The sequence below is a fragment of the Macrosteles quadrilineatus genome, unplaced genomic scaffold (assembly GCF_028750875.1).
Source record: "Macrosteles quadrilineatus isolate MER2022 unplaced genomic scaffold, UCM_ALF_1.0 Scaffold_2__2_contigs__length_208266976, whole genome shotgun sequence".
Lineage (NCBI taxonomy): Eukaryota > Metazoa > Arthropoda > Insecta > Hemiptera > Cicadellidae > Macrosteles > Macrosteles quadrilineatus.
This window is the reverse complement of record NW_026542595.1, coordinates 191592673-191608374: the sequence shown is the minus strand read 5'-3', so window position 1 is coordinate 191608374 and position 15702 is coordinate 191592673. Positions and strand designations below refer to the sequence as shown.

The window sequence follows — 15702 nt, the reverse complement described above, 5'->3', positions numbered from 1 at the left end:
CAACCTTGGCTACTATACCAAGTCCAAGGCTATATACCAGAGTTAAAAGCGCACGGTTGCCCCATAAGCTTGTATCCTCTGTAACTTAAGCCCCGTTCACACGGGGCAAGTTCACAAGCTACACGCCAGCGTGTAAGAAGCCGGCGAGTTGGCGAGTGCGCTTGTATTCGTTCACAAGGAGCTTGTCCACTCGCCAACTCGCCGACGTGTAGAAAGACGCCGGCGAGTCGGCGAGTGCGCTTGTAGTCGTTCACACAACGCTTTTTCCACTCGCTCAGTAGCTGGCTTGAACCAAATCCTCCAACATCTTTGAGTAACAAGCGCACAAGCACAAGCAACTGTGTTCACACTGGGCTACTTTACACGCCTACTCGCTCAAAAGCTGGCGAGTTGGCGTGTAAAGTAGCGGCAGCGTCAACTTTTTCCAGAGCTTTTTTACAAGCAGCTTTTGAGCGAGTACGTCGTTCACACTGAGCTATTTTACTAGCTGCGTGTAAAAAATCCGGCGTGTAGCTTGTAAACTCGCCCCGTGTGAACGGGGCTTTACTTCTCCGTGAGTGGCCAGAACTGCTGTGTTGCCTTTTTTGTCTCGCTGCGGCCTTGTATTAGAGAAGGGTATATTGGGAGTCAGTGTAAGTACATTTATATTCATTAGCACTAATAGCTGTTATTTTCCAGGCCCTGGACCTCTGCCACTATAGAAGCAGCATTCTCTACCCTCATGACAGAACTGTCCCTAGACCCAGGAGCCCCTGGTGGTCTTGTGTCTTATAGATGTTCCCTGACTCTCAGGTATGCTACATGCTACAATCTTGAACCTACCTCGCTCTGCTACCATTTAAACATTAACTCCAATTGTTTTTAAAATAATTGACTATATACATGGGTAAATCTTGAATGGGCTCAGTTTTAACAAGTCTTAAGAAAGCAATGGGAACACAACAGGTAAGACATCAGGATGTTAAACTCTTACCTAAGCTTATTCCCTTTAAGATAAAATTCTGGTTACTATTAATAATATAGGTACAATAATCCCGCTTTGGTCAAAGGAATTTTATGCAAATTCTGAATAAGAGTTTACAATAGGAATATTTTTTGACAATCAACTAAGATTGTACTTTTATAAAATGTTCTCTTTGTTGTGATTGTCCCTTTTGATTCTCCATTTTAGCATTATTTCCGCTATTCTGGCAGCAACAAATTGGGATTGGGATTGTTGGGAACTAGATGAGATATACTTAGACTAGTTTTGTGGTATATGTCTTTTATAGCTTAGGCCTATAGTTTTTAATTAAGGAAAATTCTTATGTCTAAACAATCCTTCATTTAACAATATTCTCATCATTCATGTTTCTAGATTTCTTTTTTTTATTTTTTTTTATTTTTTTATTTCCAAAAAATACAAATTTACAAAACACATACAATTCCAAGCCACAAAAGCCAATATGGCTTGTCTGCAGCAATTATTCTAATTTTGTTATTTCACAGTGCTTTTTTTTCAATCAATCTTTGTCTTAGTTTGCAAACGGATATCTTCATCTTTATATTATATACTGCTAATTAAAAATGCTTTTAATTATATTTTTAAAAATCAAGTATTGACGTAACTTGTATTGTTACCAGCTTACTCTTCAAGTTTTACCTGAAAGTAACTCAGAAATTGGAAAGTAAGAATGTCGCTGTAGAAAAACTGCCGGACTCTTACAAAAGCGCCATCAATGGATTTGAAAGTGTTCATCCAAAGAGTTCTCAATACTTTCAATTGGTAAGTCAACTACTGTTATTAGTTAATTAATGGCATTATGTACGTAACATAAGTTTATGGAAAAGCCAGTGGAGACTGGTGTAAAAAGTATAGCAGCTATTTTCAAACCAGCAATGAATTTCTGACTCAGCCCAAGACACTACCTTATTTGAAATCATGTGGTTTTTCTACTCAAGATTTGTATATTCTCTCACTGTGTGACTTGATGTTTTGTTTGTAGGCATTAACAAAATCTTTGTAGTTTGTAGGAAACACTGTTTTGAAGTATCAAACATATTGAATTGGTTAAAGCTTATCTTCACCAGAGCTAATGAAAAATGTGACAAATATTTGCGTAATTATAGAGGTTGTACAGTTCAGTTACATTTAATTTATGTTCTTAAGTTTCAGGATGACCCTTCTATTTACAAGTTATGCCATAATAGTCTTTAATGGTATGTGTTAGGTTCCTTCAACTCAATCCAAGACAGACTTGGTTGGCCGTCCAATCGTACACAGATCAGCGTTCAAGCAAGCAACAGGTAGGAAATTATAATATGCACGACATGGTATGCATAATTTTGTGAAAATGTATGAAAGCTTTTAGATTTAGTGGAGCTTTAGACTGAGGTGAGAACACAAAACATAAAAATGTGTTTTTTTTAGACCAAAGATTAGGTATTGTGCTTGCTATGGTAATTGTGCTTGCGGATCGAGAAGTGACTGAAGGTAGTGTTGAAAAACTGACAGTTGACATTTCTTAGTCTATTACATGGTTTTATACACATTGATCAGCAAGCAAAGGTTTGTCAACTTGAATCACTGTCTCGATAATTGATGAACACCTGCTGACAGATAATTGTGCGAATGTGTTCAGAGCATCTTGCGAACTAAACCTAAACCACTATTGCACATTTTTTACGCCTAAACACTTTCTGCATACACACTCTAACAACAACAAATTTCAATAGAGGTTAATCTCCTTCCTACAAAAAACCTAATCACAAAACACGATTCATAATTGGAGGGATCGTCAAATTTCCTTCCCATTATTTTCAGCTTTTGACTAAACCAATCGTCGCATATGAGTGGATTCAATATTAGTGGATCAAGTAAAAAACACACTACTAGTTTCAGATTTGAATCGTGACAGGAGCTCTGTGGATACCTTAATTTACAGATAAACATTGTAGTGTTTCTGTTTCATAACATAATTTGATGCCTGTTCAATTTTCAACCATTACAACTGGTTCCTAGGTGAGGCGATCTACTGTGATGACATGCCTCTCTGGCAAGACCAAGTATATCTGGCCCTGGTGTTCAGCAGCAGAGCACATGCCAAGATACTCAGCATAGATCCATCAGCAGCTCTTGCACTTCCGGGTGTCCATGCTTTCTACTGCTCTGATGATCTGCCTGCCAAAAACAATCACTTTGGGCCCATTGCCAAGGATGATTTTGTTTTCGCTGATAAGGAGGTAAATTGTTTAATGTTCTTCAGTCACAACTGATAAAAATCAAAAATGTAAGGGTTGAATTTGAAATAACTTTTTGTTTGCCACATGAGTTATTTTTTTATGGTTGAATAACTTTATATACCCAATAATTTTTCTGTGCAGATTCAACAAAGTATTGAAATTGTTGTTGAGTATATTAGTTTAATTGAGCTTCTAAAATGTTAATTACTAAGTCTTTCACTGCTATGGCTATCTGATCAAACTTTTGCCACGTTAAAGTATTTTTTTAGAATTTAGAATCTTTTATGGTAATTTTTATCAAGCTTTACTTTGTGTTATGAGTCTTATGTGTTAAACATCTGTTTGCAGGTAATGTGTGTAGGTCAGGTGGTAGGTGCCGTAGTGGCAGATACACAACAGCTGGCTCAGAGAGCTGCTAAACTGGTCAAGGTGGAATATGAGGATCTTCAGCCAGTCATCATCACAATTGAGGTAAGTTAAATCTGTTTGAGCTATACTATTCGTACAGGTCTGCGAGTTCCCATTAATTTTGGGTCGGGTTAGGCCAAAAATTAGCCCAAGGAATCGGAAATTCGAGTTAGGTCTAGCCAGGCTTTTATTTTTACAATCGCAGAAAGTTTCTGCAAAGTATCTGAGTTGTACTGCACATTCCAAAATTGACGATTTTACCGCAATCTTGAGAGACGATTATTTCATAACAACAAAAAATTTACATAATGTAACAAGATATTGGCATTAGCTTAGTATAGACACAGTAAATATTTACACATGTGAAGTAAATATTCATTCCATTATAGGTATTTTCACATCTGGGCGTTAACTATGACACTCTTAGGCTTCTATTATTCTAGCAAAATTTTTCTTCCTCTTTTCTTTACAACCTCACGTTTCATTTATCAACTGTCTTCTTCTAGGTCCCTCCCTGTAACACCATAAACTCCATTAGTCTACCAGCTTGCGTTCTTCTCACATGTTCAAACCACCTCACCTAACTAACTTAATAACTTTTGTGATCACTTAAGAATCCTGAAAATGTTTTTGGCATTACCAACAGCTCCACCATCTTTCTTCGTCTTGCATCATCTCCATCTTTTAGCACTTGATCATTCCATCATAGTGGTCTTCCATTTTGAGGATTATTTTCTGTCACCATAGTAAGTGTCAGATTACAAAATATTCTGTTTATTAAACCATCTTGGTCTTTACTTGTTTAATGCACCACTTTTTCTGTCATGAACGCCTCTTATACGCCTCCTATATATCCATTTCTAAGTCTATCACACCTTATTTTGCTGTCAATAACCCTTGAAATTTTCATTTCTCTAAATTTTCATTCTGTTCCCAAATTTTGGTTTTTTCATTTTCTAGTAGTTAACGTATTATGCAGTGCTTTAATTCATCCCTAGTAACATAATTTATCATAAATTTCTTCAAACTTTGTTGTTGTTTTATTAAAAAATTTCAACTATACCATTAATTGAAAGGATGCCATCCGTGAGAACTCGTACTTCTCTCCTGCCCCGATGAAGTTGCGCTACGGTGACGTAGACGCAGCCTTCGCAACAGCTGATCACATCCTGGAGGGAGAGGTGAGACTTGGAGCTCAGGAACAGTTCTATCTGGAGACTCAGGCTTGTATCGTCATACCCAAGGGAGAAGACGACGAGATGGAGATTATATCCTCCACACAGCATCCTACTGAAATACAGGTATGTAAGACTTTTACTTGTATCCTTGCAAGTAGATAAATATTACTCTCATTGGAATTTTAAATCTTCATTAGGGAAATAAAGAACAAAGCGCCAGTTTGAAATTTGAGGCGTGCATTGCCCTTTTCTTGGCCACTGTATGGATATGACAACTATGGGTCTGATTCGAAACCTTACTTAGATAAGTACCTTTTTTTAAATTTGTATAAGTACCTATGTTCTATGTTTAACCTATAGTTTAAGTTAAACACTCTTACTCCAAGAATAGCTGTATCCAAAATCTATAATTACAAATAATACATATTAAAGTATCAATTACGTTCAATTTATCATGTTACGACTTTTTTGTTAAGTCTGTGTATTTTAATTTACTTGTTGATTTAATATAAAGATTAGCTCAATATTTTTTATCTGTAGGGAGAAGTTGCCAATATGCTCGGAGTGACTAGCAACAAAATAGTGGTCAAAGTGAAGAGGATCGGAGGAGGGTTTGGTGGCAAAGAGTCAAGAAGCTCCATGATTGCTCTACCTTGTGCTTTGGCTGCCACTAAGTGAGTATCTGTCTGTGTTGTAGACGATTATGACTTACAGTATAACAAACAGTGGAGTGAAATTGAAATCAAAACTTTACAGTCTATCAGGAAACGTTTACAGTGAACAGTGATAGCGGAATTATTGTTGGGAATCGTTTGTACAGAATGATCCAGAGGCTACGTCATCATGACTTGTGTTGTTGTTGTTGTGTGTTGTAAATCTTAATCAGTACAACCTAAATAACTTTTGCATTATAGTTTGCTGCTGGGAGAAACAGAACTTGATTGTGTGTAATGTGTTAAAATAATGTATACAGGTTAAAAGGAAGTTCCCCGTAGGTTTACATTTGTATTTATATTCCTTTTATAATTTGCACTACTTGACCATTTTGCTACCCAGATTGGGCAAACCAGTGCGCTGCATGCTAGACAGAGATGAAGACATGATCTCTACGGGACAGAGACATCCGTTCTTGGGCCGCTACAAAGTTGCATTCACTTCTCAAGGGAAGATTACAGCTTGTGAAATCAAGCTTTACTGCAACGCTGGAATGTCTTACGATCTGTCCATGGCTGTAAGTATGTTGCTTTAGTTGGCAGTTAAAGCATCTGCCATACAGTGATCTTAAAATTATGGTGGTTTTAAATAAGTAGATCTCTCATTCAATGTACTTTTGTAGTCAAGTTAATTAATTGTGTTATCTTGTGCCCCGATGGTTTCCACGTTTTAAATCGTTGCGAACATAAAAATGTTGGTTATATTGTCTTTTAAAAGGGGACTATGTTAAAGGAAATCATGGATAATGAGAACATTGTGAGAGTCAATTATCCATGTAAAGTAACAAATACAAATGAAGATACATTTTTTGACACACCGTAGTTTTGATATCAGTTTCAAGGACAAAAGGGCAAGGAGTGACGGTAAAATAATTTTAAGGGAAAATGAAAAACAATTACAACAAGGAAAGAGAGTGTAAACACCTTGTTCTTGTTAGACATGCAATCTCCTTACAATTGAAAGATTCCTTCATTTAATAAATAAAACTTTACTGCTGTTAAAAGTGAGTTTCATTCGTATACAGAATTTAAAAAAACATAGTGAATTACAGTAATAGTATTCCAAAAAAATTTTTTTACAGGTTATGGGACGTGCGATGATGCATTTCCAGAACGCATACCACATTCCCAACGTGATGGTTTACGGTTACGTGTGCAAGACCAACCTCGTAACCAACACTGCCTTCCGAGGGTTTGGAGGACCTCAGGGGATGTTCATTGGGGAGACTATGATGAGACAAGTGGCTGCCTATCTCAACAAGGACCCTTTCCAAGTAGGTGTTACTAATCTCCAATTTTGTTACTAATTTCCAACCTTTATAGGATAAAATTTTCTTGTTTCTTGTGTCAGAATGGACTTCTTACCATACAGTTAAGCCTGCTTTCCTAACAAAACGTCCTTAAAACTGTACAATTCATTAACCAATGTGACGCTCGCGTCACAGCAGCGCTGCTATCAACCGGTTGAATCCGCTTTAGTCGCGAACACTGGAGGGAGTAGGGAAGGGGTAGAAGGAGGTCAGTCGTTGCCTGGAGTCCCCGGAGTGTTCACATCGACGAGGAACGGGATGAAATCGATAAGTTATAGTATTAAGCTAAATCATTAGTTATTTAAAAATCATGTTCTAATTCTTTTCAGTACGGGGGGGGGGGGGACTAAGGGGTTAGGGATTCTATCGTCAATTAAATATCCATTATGTAAACTGAGTTATCAGTACCTTTCGGGCCTATAAGGCGCGAAAGGAGTTTTTAGCTTATTCTTATTTATTAGTTTGATTGGTAGAATGCATTACTAAATTTAGATCATCAAAATGGTTGTGATATAGATGTGGCTTGGCTCAGTTATTTAATTGTAGTTAAATAACATATTATGACTTAGAATGATAGCACGCACAAGAAATCTCTGACTTTAATTGAGCCTCAAATCGATCCTATGAGCCCAGTACCGCTACACCAAACAACCTTAGAAAATTCATCCTTAGAAAAATCCTGAAAACCCAGTCATTGGTGCTCTGGGACCCTTAATTTTACATAGTTATTTACTTTCTGTTAAAATAATTTGTACTGTTTTGATTTTAATATCGAGAACTATTTCTGACCAGATCTGCAGCTTGAACCTGTACAAAGAAGGTGACCGTACCCACTACACACAGGAGCTCAAGTATTGTACACTGGACAGGTGTTGGTCAGAGGTTGTGAATGACTCGGACTATAACAGACGGAAAGCCGAAGTTGAAAAGTTCAACAAGTAAGTCACTTCCAGAGTTGGACCAACAAAACAAGTCCTTAAACATAGCAAATAATCTACAAATATATTCTCTATTTTGATTAAGACTCAATCGTGTGGTACTAACTAGTCAACGTTGCAGGGAGAACCGATGGAAGAAACGAGGAATCGCTGTTGTACCGACTATGTTCGGTGTTGCGTACACTGAGCAGTTCCTCAACCAATCAGGAGCTCTGGTTATGATCTACACTGATGGCTCAGTGTTGTTGTCTCATGGAGGCATGGAGATGGGTCAAGGACTTCACACAAAGATGATCCAGGTAGGTTTGCCATCATTTTTATTTATTTGTTGTTTCACACTTTGGTACCAACAATGTCGTGAGTCGCATGAGTTATCGACCAGTTACCGAAGTCAGGGAAGTCACTAAATGGATAAATGTCTGCGATTTTAACTATTTTAAAGACAATTTTAGCCATAGAATCTTCTTACCCAGGCTAGAAAAATTAAACAGTAGATACATTTTAAATTCTCTAAAACTAGAACCAATATCATAAAAAATTAGCTTTTTAATAATAAAAAATAAATAAGTGTACATTTACACATTCTAATTTACTTAGTGGCCAACTCATGGTAATTTTTCCTATTACAAATGATAATGTGGTAAAAGATCATGGAATTTATTTAAGAAGTGTGTTGCTAATCTTGTGGTTAGCGTCTCAGACTTCAGTGCGAGAGGGAAGAGTTCGGTTTTCTCTGTATACTTACAAAAATTGAAATAGTTTGAACCACATAAAAAAGTTTTTTTGGAAAAAAGTGTAGTGTGTTGACCTAATTTACAATGCTACTGGTGTAGCTTCTGAACATAGAAAACATAAAATGGAAACGGCTAGACATCCTGTACGTAATTTCAGCTTTACCTTCCCAATAGTATTTCACAACTTAAATTATTGATTTACATGTTGCAAATATTTATAGCCAGTGTTATAACCTTGTATCCATGTGTTATACAGGTAGCCAGTAGAGCCCTTGGTATCCCTGCGTCTCTGATCCACATCTCAGAAACTTCCACAGACAAAGTTCCCAACACAGGAGCTACTGCAGCCAGTTCTGGATCCGATCTCAACGGAATGGCTATCATCGTGAGTTTCCAGAACTTTCAATTTTAATGTTCTTTTTTATAAGCAACTGAACATTTTCTCAGTATGCAGATTAGTTTTCACAGGACTAGTTTAATTTATGTAAATGTGTAAAAAAACTACAGTAAATAAAAAAAGAATAATTGATCTTTCCTCAGGATGCTTGTAACAAGTTGAATGAGAGACTCAAGCCTTACAAAGCTGCCAAGCCTGAGGGACAATGGAAGGATTGGGTGTTGTCTGCTTGGTTTGACAGAGTCAGTCTGGCAGCCACGGGATTCTACAGGTGATATAACTTTTAGTGATGTGTCAAAACCGAATCTCAAATCTCAAAACCATCAAAACTTAGGAAAAGTTTCGGTTACGAGATTCGATCACCAAGTTTCGAGATTCAAAAGTTTCGAAATTGAAGATTTTGACAGTTATTTTTGAATCTGCTGACATTTTTTTGTGATATTGTAATTGTTTTTAACACTGTTTCCAAACAAGCTGGTAGCAACAGAGCAAACATCACCATTAACAGTAATGAAACAAGTAAATTTGATTCTGAACTTCAAATAGTTATTTGTGTAACTAGTGGTGAAAGTGGCACTTTGCTGCACTTGAGAGCAATGTTTACCAAAACACTCGCCTGCGGCTCGTGCGGAATGATCTCGAGTGCAGCAAAGGCCTTTTTCACTCGTGTTACACATTATATTTTTCCTACAGTCACTATAAAACATGAATAATTAGTCTTTCAAACACTATACAACACGTTTTTAGGTTCAGCTAGCAACACAATTACACAAATGGTGCCCTGGAGAAAGTAGTACCCGTGGTCCGTATCACTCCGCTATTTTTCCTCGGCAAGAAATGTGCTCCGTCTTTTGAGAATATAGTTCCGTATGTTTTTGTAATTTGAAGTGGTTTCCGCGCCTAAAAAAAATGCTTTAAAGGTATTTTCTTGTTTATTAAGACCGTAGGAATGTTTTAAAAACGTTTAAAAGAAAAGTCCAGAAAGTTCAGAAATACCAAAACTATAAACACGAAATGACAGGTTAAATCGTAGTTATAATAGTCAATCAGCTGTTCATAGTATTATTATCTTTAAGTGTTGCCAACCTATTTCCAAGCGTACACGGATTACGTGCATAATAAAACCACGCTGTTTTGTGTTGTTTCGTTGGAATCCTGATGTGCGGCAAAGTATAAACCGTGCGGCAAAGTATAAACCGTACGGCAAAGTATAAATATGCAGCAATTAGCAGCTTTCTGTTCTACAGGGTGATTGATATAAGTGTGCCAGCCGCTTTATTCAAAAACTATAAGAGATATCAAAAAAAGTTAAATTGTAAGTGCCTTGGATTTTTTATTTAAAAAATTGTAGTCAAGTCAAAAAATTTATTTTAGCCGCCATTTTTCCAATATGGCCGCCAACTTTGATTTTCCTTATGGAACACCCTGTATTTTATTATGTATTCTGGTAGAAAATGTAGTTTTAAGACGATTTTGTTCTTGACATTTTTTTCATAAACCTAACCGTTTCAAAGATAATAATAGTTAAAGTTTTGAAATTTCTGCATGAGAAAGAGTTTCGATAAAGGCCTAAGCAAGCATGCCAGCTGTTTTATTCGAAAACCATTCAAAATTTCACAACTTAAACCATTATTATCTTTGAAACGGTTAGGTTTATGAAAAAAATTACAAGAATAAAATCGTCTTAAAATTAAATTTTCTACCAGAATACATCATAAAATACAGGGTGTTCCGTAAGAAAAATCAAAGTTAGCGGCCATATTGGAAAAATGGCGGCTAAAATAATTTTTTCGACTTCACTACAATTTTTTAAATAAAAAATCCAAGGCACTTACCATTTAACTTTTTTTTATATCTCTTATAGTTTTCGAATAAAACGGCTGGCACACTTATATCAATCACCCTGTATAAACAGTACAGGGAAGCCAACTTTGTCGGGTGACTGTAGGAAAAGGTATCTTAAATACTATAACTGGTACAATTCAGTTTCAAATCAATATTTACTAAACACACAGAAATATTGACCATTAAATGTTCTAATTAATATAATATTCATGTTTATGTTGGTGTTAGAAGTTTAATTTATTTTTTTGTTGTTGTTTGTTTATGAACAATTCAACAATTATGTTGTTTTGGGTTGTCTTTTAAGATTATCAGTCACATTCACATGTTTATGTTATGTCACGGTCAGGAGTCTATCTCTTTCAGTTTTGATTGCATACTTAACATTTTATGATTATGTGTATTTTTTGTAACCTTGACCTTTGTAACCAGCTAAGAAGAAAAGTTTCGCGTTTAGGTTTTGAGATTCGAGATTCGGGATTCGATTTTTTAAAGTTTCATTTTCGGTTTTGAGATTCGAAATTTCTGGTTTTGACCATCACTAATAACTTTATTTTTATTTTGTGTGTGTGTATAATTTCATCTTGTCAGTCAAACTGACCACTTTGACTGACATATCAACCATATTAAGTATAATAACCAAACCTCATAAAACTTATCCAGAGTACAACGCAATAAAAATCACAAAAAGATATACCTGGCATGTGTTTAGGGGTCTCAATCCCGGGCCTTCAATCCAATCCCAGGATTTCGGGATCAATCCCAGGATTATATTATATTATGATTTTAACTTTTTAGCCATTTTAAATTAGCGTGAAGTCCCCTTGTTGAGTCCTCTAATGTTTTAAACTGGCCTTACCAGTGTTACACGTCACAATTTTTCTGTTTTCTAAGTAAAGAAATATAACCACACGGAACTTTCATCACCCGTCTTTCTTATTTACAGTGTATAAATGTTGATATGTCACTCTAGAGTTAATAAACACATTAAACAAATTACGAGCAACCGCAATCGCATGTAGTACAGGTCACGCTATTATGGAAACTAAATAAATCAAAATATTAAGATAAAATGATAATAAGGGAAGAATCATGAATTGCAGCGTAAAAATGTTATGTTGACTGACAGCAATAAAAAATGTAAGGTACTGTACAAACAATAAACTATCTGCTTATGTAGTAACGTGTATACAAAAAAGGTAATTTAGGATTGTAAAAAAATTAATCACCACACTATAAACATAAACTAAATACAAAGATAAAGTTATAGACCCTAAATAAGCAATCTTAATAATGAAATAACAATGGTGTGTTTATAGTTAATTTTTAGGCCTTCAATAATACTTAATTACTGATTGGCATGTTATGTTTGCCACATCAATTGCATTGTTTGCGTTTAATGTCAAATGTAAAACTCAAAATAACCTTTAGGCGTAATGTAATTAACGTAATAACATTTACAGGAAGTAAATCCGATTCGTCTAAAAACATGAAACATAATATACACTTTGTTCGCCTATGAAGATTGATGATAATTAAATTGTCCAATCAAAATAGATCACAGTTTATACCATATTTCATATATATATTTATCATCCTAAAATAAACAGTAGGTATGTGTTTCAAGTGATATTGGACATATATTTTTTTTCTGTAAGTAAAACCTCCTCAAATTTACAAAAAAATAATTTAAACATAGGTTTGGCAATCCCGTTAATTCCGGGATTAAAATACGTCAATCCTGGGATTTCTAGGTATTAAAAATGTACAGGATCCCGGGATTGAGACCCCTACATGGGCTGCAGCGTATGATTATCGTTAAAAAAAAACTAAAACCACTATGTTTGGCCTCATTGTTGACCAAATGCTATCACTGCGGTAAAGTGTCATGTCTAATCAATGCTGAGTGGTCTGAGAAGATTGAAAGTTTGAATTGTGACTTGGTCAGGTCTAATGTGCAACTCATTAAAAGTTCACTCATTACAGTCTGTGGCAGAGTTTTGTAGAAGAGGTACAATAAAAACAAATGGTTGAGCGGATTGTATGGAGTTTGACTGGATGAGATATACATCTCCTTTCACTATAATCAGTTAACGTTTTGCTAAGATCAACCAAAAAAGTATTGATATGTCTGAATGATTTCAATTTTATGTTGACTGTTTGTTTTATGCATACAATCAGCAGACACAACTTCTGAAATATTAAATGAACAAAGCTTGCGATCGTATATTTCTCTTGCCTCTTGTAAATGTTTTACTGTTTATTAGATCAATAATCTTTTGTTTCATGTTTTAGTACACCCGACATCAAGTATGACTTTGAGAAGAACGAAGGATTGGCTTTCAACTACATGGCGTATGGAGCCGGGGTGTCTGAGGTTGAGATTGACTGTTTGACTGGAGATCACATTGTGAGTACTTTAGTTTACTAAATATTTGCTCGACTTTTGACAACCAATTCAGTTCTTTGAATAATAAAATATACAATAATACATTAATTGAATTGGTTTTGTGTGTCAAATAATTAAACCTTTTGAATATTCTAATGTACAATACTCAGCTGTATTGGATTCTACAATGTCCTGTAGTTTTATCTGTCGTCTTATTTCGTATGGTTTTATTACTGTGCAGTAGTGTAGCACTTGCAAATAATAACCATCTTTATTTTGCCGATAAAATTATTATGTCAATTTATAGTTTCTTACTATTTAAGTGCTGTGCTCCGGTTTCTATTATAAGCCTGATAACCAACTTTTAAAATGTATTTTGGTGTTTTATTTAAATTGGTGTGCAAACTATATTTCCAAAATTGAGAGAAAAAATGCTGTCCTGTCCCGGAACTTATATTTTATTCCTGATCATCACTAGTCTATTCATGTCCTTTACATACCCTTGAGCCTGTGGACGCCCAACGTTTATAGGTGGAGATCTAAAGAATTACAAAAATATCAATGTGGTCTTTTATATTTTTTGTTATCCCCTCACAACTGATTATGTAGACTGAATTTGTCTGCTGTTTACAGGTATTACGCACAGACTTGGTGATGGATGTAGGTGAGAGTCTGAACCCAGCCATAGACGTCGGACAAGTGGAAGGTGCTTTCATGCAGGTGCGCCAACTTACGCTATCAATACTTTTTAAATACCTAAAATTTGAAGAAAACTATAATTTCTGTCCTAGTCATTATTTTTTAGATAATGAAGTAGATGTTTCCATCTATATGGACCAGCTTTAGCCAATTTTTAATAGTAAAACAGTGTTGAATAAACCATTAGAGGATGTGATGAAGTCTAAATTGAAATTTTCTCCTTTAATATTTGTTGCTATGATGTATGTGAATGATGCTGTAGATTAGACTAAGTTGTTGTTTCAGTTTTTATAGGCTAATGTTAGTAAACACTGCATTTGACAAAAATCAGTCGTTGACAGTAGCAAATGATGTGGCTGTATCAACTATGTTCATTTTTTATTCTAGAACTACCTACAACTTTAACATGAGAATGGAATGTCTTGTTAACAATAGTCAAACTGTTTAACTTACTCACCACTTATTATACTAGGAAGTAATGTCTAGAACAAACCTCTTTAAAACATTAATTAGGTATTCAAGAACTAACATTAGTTGAACAGTGATTAGAGTAACAATTTATTTTCAATCACCTCATGTTTGATTGATGATTTCACCTGGGTGGTGCAGGGCTACGGACTGTTCACCATAGAGGAGACAGTTCACTCACCCCAAGGAGCTCTGTTGTCCCGAGGGCCTGGAGCCTACAAGATACCCGGCTTTGGTGATATTCCTGCAGAGTTCAACGTGGCACTGCTTAAAGGAGCTCCCAACCCACGCGCTGTGTATTCATCAAAGGTATGTTCCATTACTGCATTATGGGTGCAATATTTTCATGAGTAGGAAACTGTAACAATGTTGGTGCATTGTAAATAGGGTTTACAACTTGCGATAGATTTTGTCTAGTTTGGGTTGGGACTGAACCCTGAAATAAAAAAGTGTTTAACCACTAGAAGAGGGTACAAAAATTAATGGAAACTTTCCTTAAACCACACTTGAAGTGCAAAATTATGAAACTACACATCTATTGGTTAATCAGTACTTCAGTATATAGCACTATGGACTGTGAAAATAAATTGTAGTGTATTTTTAAATATTACCATTAAAATTAATCCTCCACACAAGGTTGATAATATAAGGAAATTATTTCCACAGAGATTTATTTATTTATATTTTTATGTTTGCAGGCAGTGGGAGAGCCCCCTCTATTCCTGGCGTCGTCTGTGTTCTTCGCCATTCGGGAGGCAGTGGCAGCAGCCAGGGCGGAGGTTGGTTTCCAGGGATACTTCCGTCTGGACTCTCCCGCCACTGCTGCCCGGATACGCATGTCCTGTGCCGACCACATTGCTCAGAAGGTATTACTCTTACCTTTTAAAACTATAAAAACTATTGGAATATCAATAACAAATTTGTTACAGTGAAAATTTACTGAATTTAACTATGTATAAAGGGACGTATTTACTAGTTGTCCTCTCAAGTAGATAGCCACTTTAAAAAAATTGTATTCACATTTAACATATTTATTGGAATGATAATACCCTACAGTCTGTTTTCTGGAACATTTCACGCTTAAATAGTTGCTGGAAAGTAAATAAAAATTACGTCTTAAATAGGGGTGTGCGAAGCAGCAAAAAATTTTCGATTCGAAGCAACGATTCGATTCAAAAGATTTTCGATTCGATTCGATGCAACTCGATTCGAAGCAATACGGTATTTTTCTATTCATAATTAATTGTCAATTGAGTGGATTAACAATAAGTAAAATTTATCACATTTGTGTAATACAAATTTTTGTTGATGTGGTATTAGGCCTATTCATACTTACATATGAATTTTAGGTGAAAAAATATTTATTTTCAATCATATGTATTAGAATAACTGCTGGAAATACCA

The 15702-nt window shown here is 35.5% G+C and overlaps 1 protein-coding gene across 2 annotated transcripts in view; it reads left to right on the top strand.

Moving 5' to 3' along the window:
- Nucleotides 1–15702, top strand: part of LOC128988133 (xanthine dehydrogenase-like) — a 90688-nt gene that overhangs the window by 34858 nt on the left and 40128 nt on the right. For both annotated transcript variants that reach the window (XR_008490333.1, XM_054409353.1), the window contains exons 13-29: nt 679–792; nt 1624–1765; nt 2211–2286; nt 3002–3222; nt 3571–3693; nt 4707–4931; nt 5349–5482; nt 5865–6039; nt 6604–6795; nt 7624–7769; nt 7891–8072; nt 8764–8888; nt 9044–9171; nt 13038–13152; nt 13765–13851; nt 14440–14607; nt 14997–15164. Coding sequence is in view for 1 of the 2 variants with exons in the window: in XM_054409353.1 (XP_054265328.1) it covers nt 679–792; nt 1624–1765; nt 2211–2286; nt 3002–3222; nt 3571–3693; nt 4707–4931; nt 5349–5482; nt 5865–6039; nt 6604–6795; nt 7624–7769; nt 7891–8072; nt 8764–8888; nt 9044–9171; nt 13038–13152; nt 13765–13851; nt 14440–14607; nt 14997–15164 (2521 nt within the window). In the remaining variant the exon portion in view is untranslated. The remainder of the gene's footprint in view (nt 1–678; nt 793–1623; nt 1766–2210; nt 2287–3001; nt 3223–3570; nt 3694–4706; nt 4932–5348; nt 5483–5864; nt 6040–6603; nt 6796–7623; nt 7770–7890; nt 8073–8763; nt 8889–9043; nt 9172–13037; nt 13153–13764; nt 13852–14439; nt 14608–14996; nt 15165–15702) is intronic.